This window comes from Rhinatrema bivittatum, chromosome 5, assembly GCF_901001135.1.
Source record: "Rhinatrema bivittatum chromosome 5, aRhiBiv1.1, whole genome shotgun sequence".
In the NCBI taxonomy this organism is placed as follows: Eukaryota; Metazoa; Chordata; class Amphibia; order Gymnophiona; family Rhinatrematidae; genus Rhinatrema; species Rhinatrema bivittatum.
Window position 1 is genome coordinate 310,593,421 of NC_042619.1, and position 23,296 is coordinate 310,616,716.

At 48.1% G+C, this 23,296-nt stretch overlaps 1 protein-coding gene across 6 annotated transcripts in view; it reads right to left on the reverse strand.

Moving 5' to 3' along the window:
* CNNM4 (cyclin and CBS domain divalent metal cation transport mediator 4) overlaps positions 1–18,958 on the reverse strand; it is a 164,298-nt gene extending 145,340 nt beyond the window's left edge. For 2 of the 6 annotated variants that reach the window (XR_003857108.1, XR_003857107.1), the window contains exon 1: positions 17,454–18,957. Coding sequence is in view for 3 of the 6 variants with exons in the window: in XM_029604310.1 (XP_029460170.1) it covers positions 17,454–18,837 (1,384 nt within the window). In the remaining 3 variants the exon portion in view is untranslated. Of the gene's footprint in view, positions 1–17,453 lie in introns of all 6 variants that reach the window. The other 4 variants (XR_003857106.1, XM_029604310.1, XM_029604311.1 and 1 more) reach the window with 4 other exon arrangements.
* Positions 18,959–23,296: the final 4,338 nt, after the last annotated feature.

Here is a 23,296-nt window from a genome sequence, read left to right on the forward strand (position 1 = left end):
ACTAATCGGAGAAAGTTCTTTTTTACTCAACGCACAATTAAACTCTGGAATTTGTTGCCAGAGGATGTGGTTAGTGCAGTTAGTATAGCTGTGTTTAAAAAAGAATTGGAAAAGTTCTTGGAGGAGAAGTCCATTACCTGCTATTAAGTTCTCTTAGAGAATAGCCACTGCCATTAGCAATGGTAACATGGAATAGACTTTTGGTTACTTGCCAGGTTCTTATGGCCTGGATTGGCCACTGTTGGAAACAGGATGCTGGGCTTGATGGACCCTTGGTCTGACCCAGTATGGCATTTTCTTATGTTCTTACGTTCTTAATCCTTTTTTAAATCCAGCTATACTAACTGCACTAACCACATCCTCTGGCAGCAAATTCCAGAGTTTAATTGTACGTTGAGTGAAAAAGAACTTTCTACGATTAGTTTTAAATGTGCCACATGCTAACTTCATGGAGTGCCCCCTAGTCTTTCTCTGGAACATCCTACCTATGGGAGTGAAGATGGAATGCTCCTTGCTTAAGTTTAGAAAGATGATAAAATCTTTTCTTTTTAGTCAAGCATACAACCTAACTGAAGGTTGACAAAATGTTGGCTTTGGTGTTTTTAGTGCTCGAGATCACTATGGTGTGAGGCCTAATACATTCTCTTTAGCACCCTGCAGTGTTTCAATGCCATTTTCTTTTACTAGGTTTTTTTGTGTTTTGAAATTTGTTTTGTCCTGAAATCGGTTTGTTATGTAGCCATTTATTTTATGATTGTACTGTTGTAAACCACCCAGAAATGTTGATTTTATAAATAAAGTCTATCTTCTCTGTGGTTTCCTTCCAGTAAGCCCACCTGCCAGCATCAAGGGACTCAACTAGATGGTCTTTAGGCAACCAGACTGTTCATATAGCTTAAGCAGAGCCTGGCATTCTGCATCTAAACAAGGAGTGTATATTAGAGGCCCCGATAGCAACCAAGCTGCTTTTAAGGCTGCTCCATGAAACTGGCAATTTCATTCCTCAATTGGAATAGTGTGAAAGGATAGCAGCCACGGGCTGTCGAATTTTTAATCGGAGGTAACTGAAGTCCGATATGGTTGACTGATGGCCTGTGTTGACTATAAGGAACGTCATTAAACACAGAGTAGCTTGCAGTCAGTGGGCAGCTGTCTACTGAAGGGACCCAAGAGAAAACTCTTTGGACCAGTGAGCAGATCAAAAAGTGCCTTTTATGGTTGGAGAAGCTAATGATCCAACCTGTGGACCAGATTCAAAGATGAATCCTAGTCTTGTTCCAACTGAGAGGGACTCAAGCCCTCTGACTTCCCCAGCACAGAATAAGTACATCAAGGGCAGTCACAGTGCAGGCTTCCCACACACACACACACACTATCATCACAGAACATGTACAGCATATGTAGCAGCAGAGAAAGCTTCCTTCATACTTTCCCAAATAAGCATAGCAAGCCTGGAAAGAAGCAAGAGTCCCTTTAAGACTAAATGGAAGAAAATGCTAACACATATAATCAAGAAGGAACAACAACAAGAATGGCAGTGCTGAGTGTGATTAAAACAAAAAATAAATTCAATAGAATTATAGATGGTATTGATCCACATAAAGACTGCATGCTGGGTGACTCACAGGAAGGAAGATCCTCTAGTACATGCTTGAGGGAGGGGGGGTACCACAAGGAGGAAGGTTCCCACAACACATACTGGGGGGGGGGGGGTGTCAGGAGGAGGAAGGCCTTTGAGACATATGCTCTGTATTTGTAGGGGCCTATACCATGGTAAAACGTTTGGAAAGAAATATACCTCATTTTAATAAGTAAGGGAAGGTTCAGCTCTTCAGAGTAATTCACTTGAATTCTACTTCTCTAAAGGATCAGGGTCCCCTGGCCATCAGACTACTGAACTGACAACTAATGGCTCACAGGACAAAGGTGGTAGTCTTGCACGGAAAATAAATGTGATTCCTTATCTTCCTGCCAAACTAGTCTTCACAAATGGGTTATGTCCTCTGGCCAGCAGATGGAGGCAGAGATCAAAAGCTCAACACTGACGTCACTCTCCATATAAGGGTCTGGTGCTGCCTTAGCTCCTCAGTATTTTTCTCTGCTGCAGCAGATGTGCAGACGTATGGATCAGAGCTGCAGCTACACATGGAAAAGCGGCTCCAGGGCAACGGCCTTCCTAAGGTCACCTTCCCTAGGATAGCCAGGCTGGGACGACAGTCCTCATAGGGCTGATTTTCCCTTCCCCAGAGCAACCAAGAGCGTTAGCTCACCGGGGACTCATGGAGCTTATTCACTGAAAAAGAAGGGCTGTACTGATTGCTGCCTCTCCTTCCCCTCCTCAGGAACCTACTCGGTGGAGTTTGAGTTCCAATGCCCAGGAGCAAGCACTGGAGGGAAGTTCCCAGTGGCAGGAGCAGCAGATGCTCCCAGGGCGACAGGCCTCACGTGGCTCTGGTTTCCCTGCTGGAGCGGGGTGACAGGGCACTGTTTCCCTGGTAAGGCAGGAACTGAAGAGGGATAAAGAAAACACTGCAGGTAAGTCTACACAAATCCTGTTGCTGCTCCTGGGACCGGATGCAAGTCACTTCACCCTATATTAGCATGATGCGTGCGCTATTCTTTAAGCAAGGCTGGGTGAGCTCCCCAGTTTATGCTGGAACCCTGTAGGGATACAGCTGGGCCAGTGCTGGTTGCACAACAGATCCCGGTGAACCAGAAGGGCCACAGTAAAGAGCAAGGCGGTGGCTGGTTGTATAAAGCACCAGCCCTAACAGACAGGAGATCCTGAGTTCAGAGCCCAGTAGTGTCTAGCTTCTCACTTCACAGCAAAGACTCTCATATTTAGTTTAAAAAAAAAAAAAGGCTTGAAAAAAGTGGCTCAATGCAGGGTCTGAAGCCATTGATTGGAACCACAGAGAGAATCTCCTTGATGGGTGCATCACAGCAACAGCAGGCAAGCCCAATAAGGGGTGGGTGGATCAAGTGAATAGCAACCCTAATTATTGGGCTTTGCGGCTGGGGGCAGGGGACGCTACCTGCTTGCACTCCTGAACAGGTAACTGGTAGACTTGGCTACAACTGATTTTTGGGAATCTGGCTTGGCTTAAAGCCCAGTGCCTTATAGTAATGCCAGCCCCCCCCAGGGTCCCCAGAGGTAGGGAGACATTTGAGGTTCAACAGAAAGAGCTAAATCTCCAAACCTCAGGCTCAACAGTTTCTGTACTGTTTCATTGGTGCTAACAAAAAATATGTGTAGATATGTATGTATATTATCTACGAAGAGTTATATAGAGGTTGTAAGTATGTTACACATTCTCTATCTCCCTATTCCCTCCCACACTCTATTGGAGAGGTGCCATCGGGAGGGCACAGTCTGGTCTATAAGGACGGAAGTTCTACGGCTTGCAGCTGGCAGATGCCAGCACAAGGGAGCGCTTCTCTCCCACTTCTTGCGAAGGAGGCAATTGAGGGAGCTGCCTGTGGAAATTGGCTGTTTACCCCTCTATTTGATGGGGGGACTCCCTAAAGGGGCTGCTAAGATCATTATTTCAAGAGCCGTAAAATGAATGTTGGTTATGAAATACGGCGATCCACTTTGAGTGGAGATTGGAAATTGTGTTTAAAAAAGGGTACAAATTTTGAGGAATCTTGCTTCAGCAAGGTGATTGAGGTTTTTTTTCTGATTTTCTACGTGTCTACCTATGTCTGTCTAACCAGCCAGTATTCTTGCTCCCACAGGGAGAAAGTTCCCCAGGGTAAGAAACTGGAGTCAATAAATGAGCATTGCCTTCAGCTAGGAAGATCATAGCTGGCAGAGAAGGGTGGAATGCACATGGATACCCAGGCAGAGAGGAGACTCCCTTAACCTGTCTTTACCCCTCTTATTCTCTCCCCAGGCTACCATGGAGGAGAGTCGTGTCTCAATTCCTCCTGTGTTGGGTTCAACATCCCTCAGGGCAGGCCAGAGTGAACATTTCCCACAGGTGGTGTTTGACAGAGAGGGGGAGGCTTGCAACCTCCTTAAATAACGACAAAGGGAGAGGTAAGTGAGGGACTTTCCCCTTATCAGGGGCTCCCATCTGTCCTGGTCAGTGGGGAACTCCCTCACTAGGAGACCATTGCTGGAACAGGGTTTTCCCATGGTAACAGAACATCCTAGGGATTGATTCTAAGTAGATGGGCCCTTATTGGATGCTCCCTCTGCACCCCCGACCAACCAAATCCTGGTTGGGGAGAAGAGGGCTGGTCGGAAATATTTTTTTTTCTCTCACTTCCTCGGAAAGTAGGACATGACATGAGATGGGGTGAGCATCCGTCGTCCTTAGCTAGAAAGGATTCTCAGGTACCGCGATATTCAATCACAGAAGGTCAGGGAGCCTCTTCTCTGGGTGACAGAACACCATAGGGGGAATTCCAGTTCCAGGAGAGGCCTAGGACCAACTGTGGTTCAGATGCCTGTTCCTGGAGCTCTCAAGGAAGCAACAAAGGATAGCAGGGATTCCAGATACCTAAAGGGCAAGAAGCCTTCCAATATATGGAGGAAAAATGGTTCCTCCTTTAAGTACCCTAGATTATTTAGTTAAAAGCACTTATATATTACTTATCTAGAAAATTCAATGTTAAGCAACGTACAAAACAGGGCTCCATTACAAGCAGGAATAAGTGAAGTCCTATGCTTTCTGAGTCTTTCCCAAGTATCTGGTAATAGAAGTTCGCATTACTAACTCTACGAGAGAATACGACAAGTGAGGTAATCAAATTTGCAGATGATACAAAATTGTTCAGAATAGTTAAATCACAAGCAGATTGTGATAAATTGCAGGAAGACCTTCTGAGACTGGAAAATTGGGCATCGAAATGGCAGATGAAATTTAATGTGGATTAAGTGCAAGGTGATGCATATAGGGAAAAATAACCCATGCTATAGTTACACAATGTTAGGTTCCATATTAGGTGCTACCACCCAAGAAAGAGATCTAGGTGTCATAGTGGATAACAGAATGAAATTGTCGGCTCAGTGTGCTGCAGCAGTCAAAAAAGCAAACAGAATGTTAGGAATTATTAGAAAGGGAATGGTGAATAAAACGGAAAATGTCATAATGCCTCTGTATCGCTCCATGGTGAGACCACACCTTGAATACTGTGTACAATTCTGGTTGCCACATCTCAAGAAAGATATAGTTGTGAGGGAGAAGGTACAGAGAAGGGCGACCAAAATGATAAGGGAAATGGAACAGCTCCCTTGTGAGGAAAGACTAAAGAGGTTAGGACTTTTCAGCTTATTTGGTATCCTTGGTGCCCGATAGCTGAAGGCAAGGTGCCAATACGTTCAACAGTCTCAGATGTAGAAGTCTCACCCAGATGTTCAAGGTTGGTAGTGTTCCGCAGAGTGGGATAAGCCGAACCTGGTGGGTGGAAATGGAGAGCTGGATCATAGAGGTACTCACTGAAGAGTAGTGCAGGAATCCTCCTGGTAGATGATGTAGGTGGGACCCGATGTCCGTGATGCAGGATACTCTGAACTGGTAGGCCCTCGAACGAGTACCTGGAAGCGTAGATAATTCTGAAATGAAGAGAGACCCCCGAGGAGTGATTGACTGAGTTAGTAATAGAAACCCCGAAGGGTAGTTGGAAGTGAGAGGCCCCGAGGAGCGGTTGCCCAGAGCTTCTTCTGGAGCGAGATACCCCAGAGGGTAGCGAGGAGTCTAAGTGTGCAGCTTAGAAGCGGTCAGAGTAGCTAAACCGATGTCCTTGCTAACTCGTTTGTTAGGAGAAGAGCGGAGGCTTAAATACCCAGAGGTATTGACATCATGCGGTGGGGTCACCCCGAGGTTCCCGCCATGACGGATAGATAAGCATAGGCAGCGTGCGCATGCGTGCCCTAGGAGGCCACGGGAAGGAGCATGGCAGACGGGGACGCCCATGCTGAGTTGGAGATGCTGAGGGTTTTGGCACTTGGCACCGGAGGCAGCCATCTTACCCATGAAGGAGGAGAAAGTTAAAGAGGTGAGGCAGAGCAGTTGCAGCCGTCTGCGACCGACGGACGCAACACAGATGAGGGACGAGGGACCTGGGAACTGGACGAAGAGCTGAAGATGAGACGGACAGAGTCAGGACAGGATGTGGAACATGGTACATCAGGAGAACTGGACATCTGGAACATCAGGAACACTGAACAGGCAACGAGGGAGCTCAAACGAGGGATGAGACCAGGAACATCAAGGTGATGAAGTTCAGGAACACGAAGAACATGGAACAAAGATCCATGAAGGCACAGGAAGACCACAGAGGACCTGGATCAGGAAGAAGACCACAGACGCTTTGAAGACCAGATCCGAAGGCCCTGAGGAACTGATGCTGGGCCCTTTTATAGGGCTGATCCAGGAACAGGCTGATGATGTCACTGCTGAAGGCCGCAGGGCTTTTCCCGCCGCTGGTCCTTTAAGAGAGCAGCTGAGGCGCGAGCCCACGCCTATGGGACACCTGGAGGGGAAGGCTGCATCGGCGGCATTCCTGCCGCGTGGGAGGCCAGGTGGACAGTGGCTTCCCTGCCGCTCAGGAGAAGTAGTCAGTGGCAGCGTCCAGCTACGGAAGTAGCAGGCAGTGGCTGAGGCAGTTTCCTGCCGCTCAAGCAGAAGGCCAGTGATCGGACAGCATAATGCCCCTCAGTGCTCCATCAGGACACTGCCAAGGTGCCTTGAAGGCACCAGATCACTAAGCAATTATGCCTCACATACCAGGGTGCCTTGAGTAAAGAGCGACCCCAGTGCTTGATCCATTCAAGATCGAAGTCCTTGCTGCTCGAGGGCTTCAGTGGCACTTGAGGGCTCACAAAAGCCCTGGTGGTCGACGGCCTCTGGGACAACCAGGACCTGATAGCCTCCATGGCGGCCCTGCATCTCAATGGCATCGAGGCAGCTCAGCACCACAATGGCAACGAGGCCATGCACGACAGTCCCGAGGGCGGCCGCGGCATGAGTGGCCACCCTCGATGGCATCAAGGGTGGCCACTCATGCACCTCAATGGCATCCATGGCATGGAATGGAGCCGAGGCATCCATGGAGTGGACAGGTCTGCCACCTCAAAGCCCCAGGCACTCAATGACTCCGGTGCCTCAATTCCACAAATGCCTACGGCACGATTGGCCCTTATGCATCCCGATGGCATCGAGGGTGCCCTGGCACTTCAATGGCATCAAGGGTGACTATGGTGCTCAATGGCAGTTCTGGTCCCCGATGCGGTTCTGGCATCGATGCATCAGACTAACGGGTGCACTGGTCACAGAAGTGCATGGGCAACCATTACTGGGCATGGCACCAGTGTGGCAACAAGCTGCTTGCCCAGGCTCCTGCTCACCCTGTCTCCCAGGGAGACTGCACTGCCATCACTGGCAAGTAGGAGGTGCCCATGAAGACTACTTCCTTTGGGTGTGTGTGGGGGGGGAGAGGGGGAGGAGGAGTTCCCCCTCCCCCACAGGAACAGTATGGTCCTTGATCACTGTCTGACCTCCATCGATGGCGATCCATCGGTGAAATATGGAACTCCTGCTCGGGTAGAACTCAGGCAAGTCCCTAGGCTCAGCGGCCTACATGGATCACCCATGGACTGCACTCAGTCAGTCCTACCAGCACCGGACAAAAAGGTACAAAAACAGACAGAGGAAGGAGAGAAAACAGAAACTAAACTGCAGGTGTAGTATGTGTGTATATGTATATATATTTGTTTGTTTAAAAGGAAGAAACAGAGTCTGCCAGACCTCACAGAGACTAAGGTCCAACATGCAGCTGGCAGACTGAAGAGAGAAGAAAAAGAGAAAAAGAAAACTACCGTAAGGTAAAGGAAAGAAAACAGCTGCAGCTCTAGAAGAAATCAATGAGAAAGACTGGTGAGGAAGACAGCAAAGCTGAATACCATGAGCGCATGGCTCCAGCGACCACATGGTAAAAAATAAATAAAAAGAAACCTAGGGACTCTGCCTAGGGGGCATGGTGATGACTACAGCTGCACATGCTCAGTGAGGCATGTTTGAAAGTTCTAGATTCTTTGAGGTCAAAGTTCCGTGCCGAGCTCAATCCGATGAGGACACCCATGCGTGAGGACTAACATCCTGCTTGTCCTCAGAAAACATATTTATTTATTTAATTTATTTATTTATTTATTTATTTAAGGTTTTTCTAAGCCGGCATTCATGAAAGCATTCACATCATGCCGGTTTACATGAAACAGGGGTGTGAAGAAACAACCAAGAACATAAAAATGCACATAAAAAACAATGCTTAAAAAAATATAAAAGGCAAATCAGATAAAACATAAAATGATTAAACATACCAGCCACTGCACATTTCTGAAAACGTACTAAAATGCCTTATAAAAATCAAAGTCAAATCCAGCCTAGGTTAATAATTAAAACAGAGAAGAATTAAAGCCCTAATCATTAAATACCTGAGTAAAAAAGAAAAAAACACAGAACAGGCTGCCAAAATTTCATATAGTTTTTCTCCATGCATATGTTTAAGAACTGGACACAAAAGGGGCGATGAAGTCTCACTAATTATTAGTATGCAAACATCACACTTCTCCCTTTGTACTCTAGCTCACCCTGGTTCTAGCAACTGGACATGAATATCCCAAAGTGATTGTCTCCTAGCTGTAGGAGAGAAGCTGAAACCAATTACATGAAACATTAAAGGAACAAAGAAGCGGAGAAGACATGCCAACACACACAGCAGTGATCTGACTGCATTAAGTTTCAAAGCCAAGGGGGCAATGTCTATCAGCTCTCATTCAGTCTTAGGCAGGGAAACTGCCCTATCTGCCTGCACCTACTGTCTCTCCATGCTACAGGAACCCACAGCTGTGCTCTAAGGGCATGTGAGGGGAAGTCCCTCTATTTAGTAAATCGGTCTTTACTGCAAGACAGTTCATCCAGTTCACTACATTTGTCAGGCTTTACGGTACATCACACACTGACCCAAAATAACACTGAAAACAGGCTTTGGCCACTTTACAGTGAAGTCCACAATTTGTAATATCTGGCCACAGGTGATACAGTTGGGGTGGTGTGTACTCCATCCATAGTCACTACTGATATTTTAAAAACCCATCCAGTATGTGGGCCAGAAGTTCCCCTAAGTTCCCCTAAGGGCTGAAACTGCTGGAATTGTGTCTGCTTGCCCAGTTTATACTAGGAAGGTTGTTTATTAGCCCAGGTACAATACAGGCTCCAGAAAGCAATTGGAGAAATGTCTCCTAGGACAGGATGAGGCTTAAGCATGGGACCAAGAGCATCACTAGTCCCCCATGACTACAAATCTTTACAAAGTCAAGAGTCATGCACTACCCAGGACTCATGCCAGTTCTGGAAAGAAGGTAGGAAAGGCTTCCCCTGCATCCTCCCCTAGAACGGATCCTGGAGGTAATGGCATTTGGTTTGCAGTTTCCCTGTTTGCTTTCTGGTACGTGTATGTTCCCACGTGTGCATGTCTGAGCCAGGGGGAGGGGATGCGGGCAAACAGGATAGTAATTACCTCTCTGGCGAGGTGCAGGGATCCACGTGCCATGCTGGGCAGATATCCAGTGACAGGGTGGGAGAGTGAGGTCTCCAATAGTATCTGGCACAGGCCGAGGGGGTGGAGCAGAGGAAACTGAGCAACAGGCCCTTCAGAAACACAGAAAACATCCCTCCCTCCAAAGACAACAAAACCTGCCCAAGGCAGCATGCGCTACACTTGGGAAAAATCTGAATTATGGAACCAGAAACATGCAATACACTCAGGTTTAGCAGTTCCACATCCACAGAAATATACACACCTCACCCACATCCACAAGCAGATATATGCACCTGCACACAACAAAAAACGTGGGTGCCGAATAAGGGTACGGGTATGTGGGGAATCCCCCAAGCCAAAGGTTCCCAATCGGTGTGCTGCCAGAAGAGAGAAGGGAAAGGGGAGAGAGCAGGCCTGAGTCGCCAACAGGAAGAAGAGAGCCCCTGGGGCTTGCAGCAAAGTTTGGTTCTCCATCTTCCACCGCTGTGATGGCCCTCCCAGCCAGCAGGTGTCAGCAAGCAGCACTTCCTACCTGCTCTAGCTTCTTCCTCCACTGCCAGGGGCTGGTGGGTTTCAGAAAGATTACGAGGGGCTCGTACAATTCTGATTCTACAAGGAAGCCGGCAGAGCAGGCTCTTTCATTTTTGTCTATTTTTATTTTCTGTTTGGGGGGGGGTTCACTTCTTTTCCTTAACTTTTACTTTTCTTTGCTCTTTCCTCCCCACCGGGGTCCTCATCCTAAGAACCACTCTTCTTCTCTGCCTCCCACCCCATTACAGTTTTCCCCTGGATGTAGAAATAGGATTTCTACTGCTGGTAGCAGTGCAATTCTCTTCAGCCTGGATCTTGCTGTAAATCTCCATGGAGCCCGGGCCACCCGGCCCCAAATTTTCCAAAAATGTGAAGGGAAAGCCAGTGATCTAGTGGGGTCTACAATATTGCACCAGGAATAAAAATGAGCAGACTGAAAGGCCCTAACGGTTCTTATGTGCTGTCATATTGCACAGTGCCTCCTCTCTCAGCAGCACGGCCCTACTGATGCAAGTTATGCATCATCACTGTACACACTTCACAGCCCTCTCCCTTCAGGGCCTTGCTCCTGCCCCCTGGCCACCTCCTCCTCCCGCCCCTTCCCCCTCTACCCTGAGGATCTCACAGAGGAAGTAAATAGCTCAGAAAAAAAAGTACCACACAGGGAGATAATCACAAGGTCCTGCAGTCTTTCCAAACCCCAGATTCTTACAGTGCCACACAGATATCATGGCGTCAGGGCTCCAAACTGGACAAGGGTGCATGGGGGAAAAGGAGCACTAGAACAAGGTTCTGCAAGGCCTTCATTTTGTTTTGCTTTTTCACCTTGAAATACACTGATCAAATCTCTCTCCTTTCCCTTGTGGCATCACAGTGAAGTGAGCTAACAAGAATTCTCTCAGGATACTCTTTCCAAATGTGCCGTTTTCCCCATGCAGAGTGTTGATCCCTGCCTTCTCTCTTCGCTGAGGTTTCTATACCTAGAAGTGTGGCAGAGAATTTGTTACACACACTGCTCTGTGACACTGCTAGAGGGGTCAGGCAAGAGGCAAAAAACTGCACCTATACAAAAGGTGGCTCTAGAACGAGGGGTCATGGGATGAGGGTGAAAGGGGAAATAAAGGGGGGTAGATGTGTAGAACAACCTTCCAGTGAAGGTGGTGACAACAAAAACTATCTGAATTCAAGAAAACATGGGATAAATATAGTGATGGGAATTGTAATGCTAAATTACAGACAGATATAGAAAAACACGCGGGAGAGCGGGCAAGTGCTCGCTCTCCCAGCGCGTGCACAAGCCATTCTCCTGGGCACGCAATTCAGGAGGGTGGCCTATGCAAATTAGGGCCCACGGTAAAAGGTGGAGCTAGGGACACTAGCACGTCCCTAGCGCCTTTTTGACAGGAGCGGCGACTGTCAGCGGGTTTGACAGCCGACGCTCAATTTTTTCCGGCGTCAGTTCTCAAACCCGCTGACAGCCACGGGTTCGGAAAACGGATGCCGGCATAATTGAGCGTCCATCTTCCGACCTGCGGGCTGATTTTTAATTTTTTTTTTAATTTTAACTTTTTTTTTTTTTTTTTTTTTTTTACTTTTGGGGCGTCCGATTTAATATCACTATGATATTAAGTCGGAGGGTGCACAGAAAAGCAGTTTTTTCTGCTTTTCTGTACACTTCCCTGGTGCCGAGAGAAATTAACGCCTACCTTTGGGCAGGCGTTAATTTCTGAAAGTAAAATATGCGGCTTGGCTGCACATTTTACTTTCTATATCGCGCGAGAATAACAGGGCCATCAACCTGCATTTGCATGTTGCGAGTGCTATTAGTTTCGGGGGGGGGGGGTTGGACGCGCGTTTTCGACGCGCTATTACCCCTTAATAGCGCGTTTTCAACGTATAAGGGGTAAAGCTAGCGCGTCGAAAATGTGCGTCCAAACCGGACGCACACTGTACTGTATCAGCCTGTTAATTGAGAGGATGCAGATTAGATGGGCCATAGGGTCTTTTTCTGTTGGTCTGTGTGTGTGTGTGTATATATATATATATATATATATATATATATATATATATATATATACATATACACATACACACACACACACACACACACACACAAACAGGCAAAAGCAGAGCACTAGCAGTAAGTCTGAGAGCTTGCAGACTTATCCTGGTTTAAGAGCGAGGTTCTTTCCTGTCCTGGCATGTGCAAAATAGAGTACAACAACCGTGGAAGCAATTCACACACAGATGTACACAGTCAAAGGGGAGGTGTGTCACATAACCAATATGTGATCTGCAAAGAGACTCCAATCAGGAGATAAGCAACTTGACCATAGTTTAACAAGAAGTTGTCAAGACTTCCAAAATCCTAATGTGTAGGCAGCCAGCATGTAAACATCTGACGTGAGCTCAGAAGATACACACAGCTATTTGTGAAACACGGCCCCTGCACCTTCTGCGCTCACGTCAGATGTTTACATGCTGGCTGCCTACACATTAGGATTTTGGAAGTCTTGACAGCTTCTCGTTAAACTATTGTCAAGTCGCTTATCACCTGGAGTCTCTTAGCAAATCATATATTGGTTATGCGACACACCTCCCCTTTGACTGTGTGCAAAACAGACCCAAACAACAGTCCTAAGGGTAGGACAGCTCATACAGGTTCAGGGAAGGGAGAGGGAAGGAGGAGATCAAGGTGGCACACAGGTGACAGATAAAGGCCAAACAAGTTTTAGTGCTTGTTTTTCTGTAACTGCTGCCACAGTTTCAGATGTAAATTTACGTTTTGACTGTAATGTCTTATTTTGGCTGTCTGTAACTTCTCAAATATGGATTGTGTTTTCCTATGAGCCACTTAGAATATTAGATAAAGTGACATATATATATTAAAATTAATGAACCAACATAAAATGAAAGGAGGCCTACAAACTAATCCCATCCCTTTCACCAACCCTACTTACAAAACAGTATGAAAAAATGAAGCACTGTGATGGGTCAAATCTGAGCACATGACTGAGCAGGGAAGTCAGCCTTACCATATAGTAATGGACCTTGGTTTGATTCAACACTGACCCCCAATCCCCCATGTCTAGTCATCCAAAAATGAGAACAACCTCTATCAGTCGCAGCAGCTATGAAAATGACTCACGGTCAATCAGAGAACTTTTGGCAGCCATCTTGCAAAGCCACCAGCTGGGAACAATAATCACCATTTGTTTATTCCACACTTTTCCAATTAGGGAGTTCGAAGCGTGTTATGTTTCCAATTCTTAATGTCATTAAATAAGCCATGGTACTCATCGCCTTCTTTCACCGTCTTTTACATCTTTGGGTGGTTTCTCAGATATTTTCTAGAGTTAGTACATCTGAGAAGCCCCTCACAAATGTAATTTTAGAATAAGCATTTCCAGAGAGAAATGCTTTCTCTCTCTGGAAAACTAAGATTTATTGTTTTAAAAATACCATACCAGCCAGCCTGGTGGCTCAGTGGCCATGGAGGGCCTGGGTTTGATTCACATCCTGCGGGGAGGAGGAAGCCTCCGTCATCGTGCATTAACACCACCCGGCCGCCGGGCTACAATCAGAATACACGCTAGCCTGGTTCTGCAAGGCGTCACGGTTTGTGGCCTGGCACTGCAATGGCTGGGCTGATTTGGGAAGGACATACAGAAAACAGGAGAAAAAAAAAGCTCTAAATGATTGTGAACGAAGGTGCTATAGCCCAAGACAGGCTGGCTCCAACTGAGCTGGAAACCCAAAAGAGCAGAACTGTTGGGCCAAAAAAAACCCACATAATTCCAGGACAAAAAAACCCCCCAAAAGACCAGACACCTCAGACACTGAAAAGGACAATATAGGGTGTTGGGGGGCCTTCTTTCCCCCAAGGCTGTAACTCCCAGACATGGCTGCCTGTCCACTAGTTATGTTCACCTCATTTTCTGCATAAACATAGAATTTAAAACTCAAAACACAGAGTTTTTAACTCTGTGCAATGTATTACAATGACAATGGCATGCAATAGTTGTCCCAACACTAAATATAAATCCAGTCTCTTTCTTTTCTTGTGGAAAAATAATTCATATATTTAACATAATAGGGCCCACATCATTAAGTTTCCCCCCACCTCCCTCATACACACAGAATGAGAGAAAAGCCTTTAGCACAGGGGTGGCCAAACTACATCCCTTATATCACGTCAGACCCATGGACATCCTTCTGGCCTACAGCAGAGTAAGTGTCCTCGGACCCATGGCAATACCACTATCGCAGCCTGCAGCCACAACATCACTTCCGCTGGCCTGCAGGAAGAAGAGACAACAACAAACAAGCAGACGAGATGCTAGCACTGTGCGCAGGGCTCCTTTTCTGTACAAACGGCCCTCCTTCCTGAAACAATGTCTCACCACTTAGGCAGGGCCTCCAATGTGGCCCTCAGGCCAAAAGGTGTGTCCAAATCCTGCTTTAGAAAATCTGACCAACTTATCTCTGAAATGCACATTTTAGTTAATTGTTTGTTTCTTTTATAACACAATTTGTTTTGTAAATGTTGTTCCTGAGGGGTAAATGGACTCCCGACACCAGGGCTGCGGCAAGAACACATCCAGCCACAATCTGTTCTCCATTCACTCAGGCCAATGCAATATGGCACAGGGAAAATGGGCGCTCATGACCGATTGCACGCTCTCCCAATGCGGGGGTGCTGTGGTAAAAAGGAGGCGCTAGGGGAAATTGTGCGCCCCTAGCGCCTCCTCGGCAGCGGGCACCCAGGAGAAGTGGCTGGCAGTGGGATAGGAAAACGTACACTCAATTTTACGAGCGTCCGTTTTCCTAACTGTGCACAGCCACGGGTTAGGAACATGGACACTCGTTAATTGAGTGCCCCTTTTCCTAGCCCGACTGCCGGCATATTTTATTTGTTTTCATTTTTTAAAGGATGTCCTTTTTATTCTTCAGACTTCATATCGCCACGATATTAAGATAGGGGAAGTACAGATAAGCTCTGGGGCAGGCGTTAATTTTGGCTAGTTAAAATGTGTGCAATAAGCACACTTTTTTTTTTTTTTTAACCTGGTGTAGTCTCACCATGCATTTGCATGTGATGAGCGCTATTAGTTTCACAGGGGCTTGGATGCACATTCTCGATGTGCTAATCCCCTTAAGGGGTTGTGGACGTGCCTCCAACCAGGGGTTAAACAGTGCGCTCAACTGAGCTGCTAGACAGGAGACTACAACACGGGTCTCCTTCAATCCTATGTATTAACTTGGATAAAAAGGGAGATATGACAGGCATCCAAATACCTCCAAGGAACGAATGCACAAGAGGCAGATCTTTTTCCACAGAAAGGAGACTCTGGAACGAGGGGCCATGGGATGAGGGAAAAGGGGGAAGACTGAGGAGTAATCAGAGAAAATGTTTATTCATAGAAAGGATGATGGATGCATGGAGGTGGTGGGGACAAACTGTATCGGATTTCAAGAAAGTCTGGGACAAGGATAGAGGATCTGAAGAAGGGATAGCAAAGCTGAGAAGGAAGTGAGGATGGGCAGACTAGATGGGCCTTGTGGTGTTTATCTGCTATCCGATTCTCTGTTTCTAGGCAAGTGAGGCTAGGAAGATAGCAAAACCAGAACTGAAGCACCAGCAAAGCATACGTTTGGTAATATTAAACCCCCTTGGAGACAAATTCCAAGCTAGTAAAATTCTAGTGGAGGGAAGATTACTCAATATCAATTTATATAATCAAAACATGACATCAACAAACTTCAAGTTGAATATTCCAGTAACAAGTGTGCAGCCTCCTCAGGAGGTGGATGGCAGCATTTTTCTAGAATTAGGACAACATGAAAGCTTACAAAAGGAGAGCAATAATAAGAAGTAGTAGTAACAATTTCAAGGTAAACTAAGGCAAAGAGAGATCAAATGACTGGGCCAAAGTCACAAGGTGAGTCAGTGGAACAGCTGGGATTGCCATGGGGGAGAGCGACTTGTCCAGGGTCCTGCAGCATCAGAATCTCAAACTCAGGTTCCAGTCCACCCTCCTGACTCCCATTTCAGTGCTGCAATCTCTGATCCGCTTGTTCTCATTTTCTGTGCCTTCCTTTCCCTTCCCAGCATAAACACTAATGACCGGGAGAGAAGCCTCAGACTAAATTCCTCAGCACTGCTCTCTGTAAGACCGATTACCTCTAAGATGCACTTGAACCATACCGGCCCTGCTGGACAGGAGACTATAACACAGGTCGCCTTCAATCCTGTGGCTAAGCCATGAGGCCTGCCAACCTCCTCCCTGGTATTTGTACCAGCAGAAAAATATTGGGTACAACAGGATTACACAAAGGTTGTCAGGTCCCATTACAAAAGCACTTAGAGAATAAAGTCACTAATCAAACAGATATTTCAAAGTCTTCCCCGTGTCCCTCCTCTATGATTTCCATGTGACATCTGCTCGGTTTAAAGATTCACGTTTGCCCAGAACCAAAAAAAAAAAAAAAGGATTACAATATATAGGTTGTGTCCTCTCCCAAGGAGATGTCAAAAAACCAAGGAAGACATTGTCCCAGAATTATACTACTGCCTGACATCACACACATCACACTCACACATTTTCCGTGCGGTAGCATGGGGGAAAAAAAAAGCGATATTAGCTAGTAAACAGAGAAGATGCGATTATAAAACTTATACAGTGCTTCAAAGCAAAGCCTAGTAAAAACCTAATGGTGCATTAAGTGAAGGGAACACAAAACTAGGCTACAGAGATGAGGGTTGTGTATCTGAAAGCAGGTGAGGGAGAAAGTTCTGCAAATCTGAGAAAGGATATAGTCAGGCACTGAGAACCCAGCGCAGTTACCGGCAAGCAGTGCCTCGGAGAGCAACTGTAAGCATTGGTACTGCTTCTACCATCCGAGCAAAGGAAGTGTGGATTAAAGATGAGCATCAGCAAGGGTGAAGGGAGACATTTCAAAGTGTAACAGAAGGATGGTATTCCTTCTACTTTACAGCGACACCTGCAGGAGGGTCAGGTAGAAAGAGACCCTCCCTCCTCTCTTTATAAGAATGCCAGTGAAGCTCACAACATAAAAAGTCACACACAGACCAGAGGGGACATCTCCTGTCTTTTCTCCCCCTTACCCCAGCAGAGCATACAGGATAGAGATGTCTCTTGCCACTCCCTTACCCTCACAGACTACATCCCATCGGTTACTAACGCTCAGGACAGACACACAATTTGGGGGGGGGGGGGGGGATCTCTCACTGCCACAAGTACAGACCAGAGGGAACATCTTCAGACCCTTCTTATTAACAACAGCATCCATCCTACCAGTGCTTAATGGAGAACAGAGATGCACATTAAAAGTCTTTTTCCTCCTCTTACCCTTCTTGAACTCCTCCAGCATGGCATCTAGCTTGGTGTCATGAAAAACAAAGTGGACTGGGTGGTTATAGAATTTAGTGATTGTCTTCAGCGTGGTGCAGTCGTCTGGGTCGACAAAGGCCAGGTCTTTCACATAGAGGATGTCCACGATATTGGTGCGCTCCTCCTCATAGACTGGGATGCGGGTATAGCCACTCTCCATAATCTCTGACATGGTGTCGAAGTCCAAAACCGCATCGCTGCTGATCATGTAGCAGTCATGGATCAAGGTCATGACATCCTCCACCGTCTTGGTGCGCAACTCCAGGGCACCCTGGATCATATTCAGTTCCTCTTGCACCAAGCCAGTGTATGGCTCTGTTACCTTCAGCATCTCTACCAGCTTCTCCCTGTTGTACACCGTACCAATTTCCTGGCCCAAAATAAAATCCAAGATTTTACTTATGGGGAATGAGAGAGGAAATGTCAGCATCATGAAAAATTTGGTCAAGATGATGGTGTTAGCCCCAACAGCCAGACCGTGCCGGGAACAGAGTGCCTGCGGAACGATTTCACCAAAGATGACAATGCCAATGGTGGAGGCGATGACAGCCACCAGCCCGGATCCTAAGAGGTCATCCAGCAGAATGGTGAGAGTGGTATTCACCAGTACATTACCCAGCAGGAGTGAGCAGAGCAGATAGTTGCCCTTGCGGCGAATGGGCTCAATCTTTTTGGCATAGCGCTTCTCCTTATCCGTGCCACACTTCTGCACAATGCACAGCTCGATGGGGTCCAGGGCCATAAGCCCCAGGTTCAGGCCACTGAACATACCCGAAAGAATCAATAGGAGGATGATGATTATGATCTGCAGCCAGAGGGGTAGCAGCGGCTTCTTCTCCTCCACCACCAGTAGCCTGGCCTCGGTACCTTGGTGCAGTTGCCAGGGGAGGCCGGTCCTGTTGCGGGTGCAGAGTAGGTAGATTTTGGAGGTCTCGCTCTTGCGCAGCGGCCGGGCGTCCAGAGTCAGCACCCCGGAGGAGGCGCCCTTCTCCATGGTGAAGTTGGAGTAGATGTGCAGGTCCTTAGTGCTGTCTTGGCACGTGCTATTGCTGACGGCCTCCTGATGTAGCTCCACAAAGGCAACCAGTCGCCAGGCGTCGGCATTCAGCCCCAGTCCGTACAGCCGCAACCGCACATGGGTGCCCTCCGTCACCTGGATGATGCCGTCCTCCCCTATGCCGGCCGGTCCGCTGGAGCCCTGCAGCCGCATGCCTAGGATCAGGCTATCGGGGGGCGTGGACTCAGCCCAGTCGGCCGCCACCGCCAAGAGCAGATGGAGGAGGAGGAGCGGGGCCGGCAAAATGCCCCGCCGCCAAATCCGCCCGCTTCCAGGCGCCATCATCCCCGCACTCAACGCCGCGGACGGCCCGCCGCCGCCGCCCGCTGTCCCAGGGCCCGGAGCCCGCGACGTCACCGCGCAACGCCCGCCTCGCCCGCATGGCTCCGCCCAGCCACTCCCTCTCCCCGCGGCTCCCACATCCAGGCTGCAGCACAACCCCGCCCACAATATGTGCGCTCTCCCTCCTACAGAGCACTGTTCTAAATCCCCACCTCTTCTGGATTTGCATAGACCCGCCCAATAACCCCCAGCTATCTACATAGCCCCGCCCACTGAGCCCTTAAAGTGGAACGGACTAAGGATACTGTAATTATTATTCCCATGGGTTTCGGTTTTAGAACGGCGGATACCAGCTTCAGTCCACGTGGCTCTTAAGCAGGTCTGTTTTATTATGGATAGGCAGAAATAATATTCATGAGATAATAGGACTGGATTTGAGAGGTACAGTTTAACACAGTAGCAATTCCAATAGGATTTTTTGGATGATATTGGGGCCGATGTAATTAGCTGAGCGTTAAAACTGTGTGCTGAAATCAGCACTTAATGCACAATTATTTTTTTTAATTCACCATGAAGTGGTCCATTGTACGTAATGCAGCCGATGCAATAAATCTGCGTGGAAAATTTGTACTCAGTGTTGAGCGCCTGCTTTCCTAATGTATAGCCAACCACCTCTTCTAGGCACACGATCGAATATTTAAATGAGGGGTCGCGCTAGGGACAAATATGCACCCCTAGCGACTCCTTGGCAGCGAGCACCCAGGAGAGGTGCTTAATGGATTAGTGTCAGTGGGTTAGGAAAACGGATGCTCAATTTTCCAGCGTCTGTTTTCCTAACTGTGCACAGCCATGGGTTAGGAAAATGAAGGCTTGTTAATTTGAGCATCACTTTTCCTAACCTGACCACCAGCATACCTTTTTTTTTTTTTTTTTTTTTTAAAGCATTCTGGTCCTTTTAGTTCCTATGACTTAATATTGCCAGGACAGTGCTTTTCTGTACACTTTTTGGCTGCTCAGAAATGTGCATGTTGGGCGCACCTTTTTCTTTATGAATCGGGGAGAATAGCTAATAGCTTCATCAACAATACGGATTTCGCAAGTCACTGAACACAGAATCCCTCCTCATCTCCATGTCTGACTTCATATTAATGGGCCTTGACAAAGGCCAATCCTTCCTCTTAATTCTACTGGACCTATCAGCCGCCTTTGATACGGTCAATCATTCCATTCTCACTTCCATTCTGGCTTCTATAGGTATCTCAGGCACAGCTCTCTCATGGTTTAAATCTTTTCTCTCCAACAGAGGCTTCAAGGTTAAGATACAGAACAAAGAATCTTCACGAATGGACGCATCCATAGGTGTCCCCCAGGGCTCCTCACTGTCACCTACACTCTTTAACATTTATCTTTTACCTATCTGCCAACTCCTCTCCAACCTTAACCTCAAACATTTCCTCTACGCCGACGACATCCAGATCGTGATACCCATTAAAGAATCTTACACAAAAACATTGGTTCACTGGGAAAACTGTCTCTTCGAAATTAAACATCTCCTGGTGTTATGAACCGAGTGGTGGACCCTTGGTTCGACGATGATCGAGTAGACCACCGTCGTTAGGTGAGGCTGATTCTCGGGGTTGCAGATGGAAAGGGTAAGATCTGGACGCAGGCGCCTCCTGCAGGTCGTGTAATCCAGATGCTGGCGCCTCCAGCAGGTCGAGGAGCAAACCCCGCGGATCTCGTGAAGAAGTCCAATCCAGAAGTCGTGAACCAGGGTGATCCGCAGCCAGTCCAGGGGTCAGAAGCCAGAGAAGTCCGCAGCCAGTCCAGGGGTCAGAAGCCAGAGAGGTCCGCAGCCAATCCAGGGGTCAGAAGCCAGAAAAGTCCGCAGCCACGCCAGGAATCAAGGAACCAGAAGGAACGTCAGCCGGACCAGGAAACAGCTCAGGAGGACAAACAGGAACCAGGAACAAAACAAACGCAGGAGCCAAGAAGACAAGGCAAGGACTGGAGGTCCAGACCTTGCTTAAATAGTCCCCAGCCAATAGGGAACCGCAGGAAGGAACCAGCTCATATCCGGTGAGTGTTCCTTTAAATCTGGGACCAGAGCCGCCCGCGCGGCCCTAGCTGAAGTCAGGGGGGCGGAGCTAAGCCGCGCGGGGGAGAGAGACCGCGGCCATCTTGGACTTGCAGCGAAAGCTGCCGCTGAGAAGTCCCGCGGGGATGCCTAGTGCCGGCGGTCCGACCGGCCCCTAGGGATGGGGGTAAGTGCCGTTCGCGGCTTGCCACGGCTGGGTTTTATAACAGTACCCCCTCCTTTAGGCCTCCCCCTAGAAGGCTTGGGTTTCTCCGGATGGTTGGTGTGAAACGTCTGGAGAAGACCCTTGTCAAGAATATTAGTAGCGGGCTCCCAGGAGTTCTCCTCAGGCCCAAAACCTTCCCATGCCAAGAGATACTCCCAACGACGTCCCCGTCGCCGAACATCGAGAACCTCACGGACTTGATAGGTAGGGTCGTCCTCCAGCTGAACGGGCGAAGAGACAGGAGCCTTCCGAGATGGCCAGTTGAGGAGCAGAGGTTTCAGTAAAGAGACATGGAAAACATTGTGAATGCGCAGAGAGGTGGGCAGATGCAGTCGATAAGTGACGGGACCGATCTGCTTGGCCACGGAAAAAGGACCAATATACCGGGGAGCCAATCTCATCGAAGGGACTCGCAAACGAATGTTCCTGGTGCTCAGCCATACCCTGTCGCCTGGATGAAACTGAGGCGCCGGCCGCCGATGCCGGTCAGCAAACTTCTTAGCCAGAAGAGCCGCTGTGCGGAGCATGCGGCGAGTGTGCACCCATAATTGCTGGAACTGAGTGGCAGTAAGCTGAGCCGCCGGCGAGGGTACTGCCAGAGGGAGAGGCACCGGAGGAGTAGGTTGGTAGCCAAACACAACTTGAAACGGGGAGGAGCCGGTTGAGGTACACCGATGGTAGTTATGGGAAAACTCCGCCCAGGGCAGCAAGGCCGCCCAGTCATCCTGCCTAGAATTGACATACGCACGCAGAAACTGCTTGAGAGTACGATTAGTCCGCTCAACTTGGCCATTGGCTTGCGGATGGAAGGCGGTCGTGAAGTCCAAGGAAACCTGAAATTTGGCACAAAGGCTCCGCCAATACCGGGCCGTGAACTGGGAACCTCTATCGGAGGAAATGTGGGACGGCAGTCCATGAAGGCGGAAGATATGGGACATAAACAGTTGAGCCAACCGAGGAGCAGAGGGAAGAGCAGGCAGGGGCGTAAAATGAGCCATTTTAGAGAAGCGGTCAATTACTACCCAAATCACTGTGTGTCCTTCAGAAGCAGGTAAATCAACCACAAAATCGGTAGAGATATGCGTCCAAGGCTGGGATGGTGCCGGCAAGGGTTGTAGCCGTCCCCACGGCCTTCCCACTGGAGTCTTATGTTGGGCACAAACGGGACACGAGTCCACGTATGCCCGAATGTCTTTGTACATCCCCGGCCACCAATAGAAGCGCTGAAGGAGGTCCTGTGTCCTCTTGCGTCCAGGATGTCCAGCGAATTGGGAATCATGTCCCCACTTCAAAACCCTGTTACGGAGTCGGCTGGGAACCACCGTCTTTCCTATCGGAACTGGAACAGTAGGTGCCAGAATGATACGGGCAGGATCAATGATGGTCTGTAACACCTCTTCGCCATCCTCACAGACAAAGGACCGAGATAGTGCATCCGCTTTGATATTCTTACTGGCAGGTCGATACCGGAGCTCAAAATCAAAACGGGAAAAAAATAAAGCCCAGCGGGCTTGCCGTGGGTTAAGTCGCTGGGCTTGTTGTAGGTAAATCAGATTCTTATGATCAGTGAAGATGGTGATTTTATGCTGGGCCCCCTCCAGCCACTGTCGCCATTCTTCCAATGCGAGTTTGATGGCTAATAATTCTTTGTCGCCAATAGCATAGTTGCGCTCCGCGGGAGAGAACTTCTTTGAAAAATAGGAGCAGGGATGAGACGTACCCTTGACAGTGGTCTGACTTAATATTGCTCCTACACCTTCGGTGGATGCATCAACTTCAACTGTAAATGCGCGACTTGGGTCCGGGTGGCGAAGACAGGGCTGTCGTAAAAAGGAGTCCTTAAGGGCCTGAAATGCTTCTTCGGCCGCCGTGGGCCAAGTAGTGATATTAGCCCCTTTACGAGTGAGTGCAGTGAGGGGCGCAGATAGCTTGGAAAAGTCCTTAATAAAATGTCGGTAGTAGTTCGCAAAACCAAGAAATCTCTGCAAGGCTTTTAGCCCCTTCGGTTGAGTCCATTCTTGTATACTTTTTAGTTTAGTTGGATCCATTTGAAACCCGTGTTTAGAAATAACGTATCCCAGGAACGGCAAAGACTCTGTTTCGAAAATACATTTTTCCAGTTTAGCGTACAACTGATGGTCCCGGAGTCTTTGTAGTAC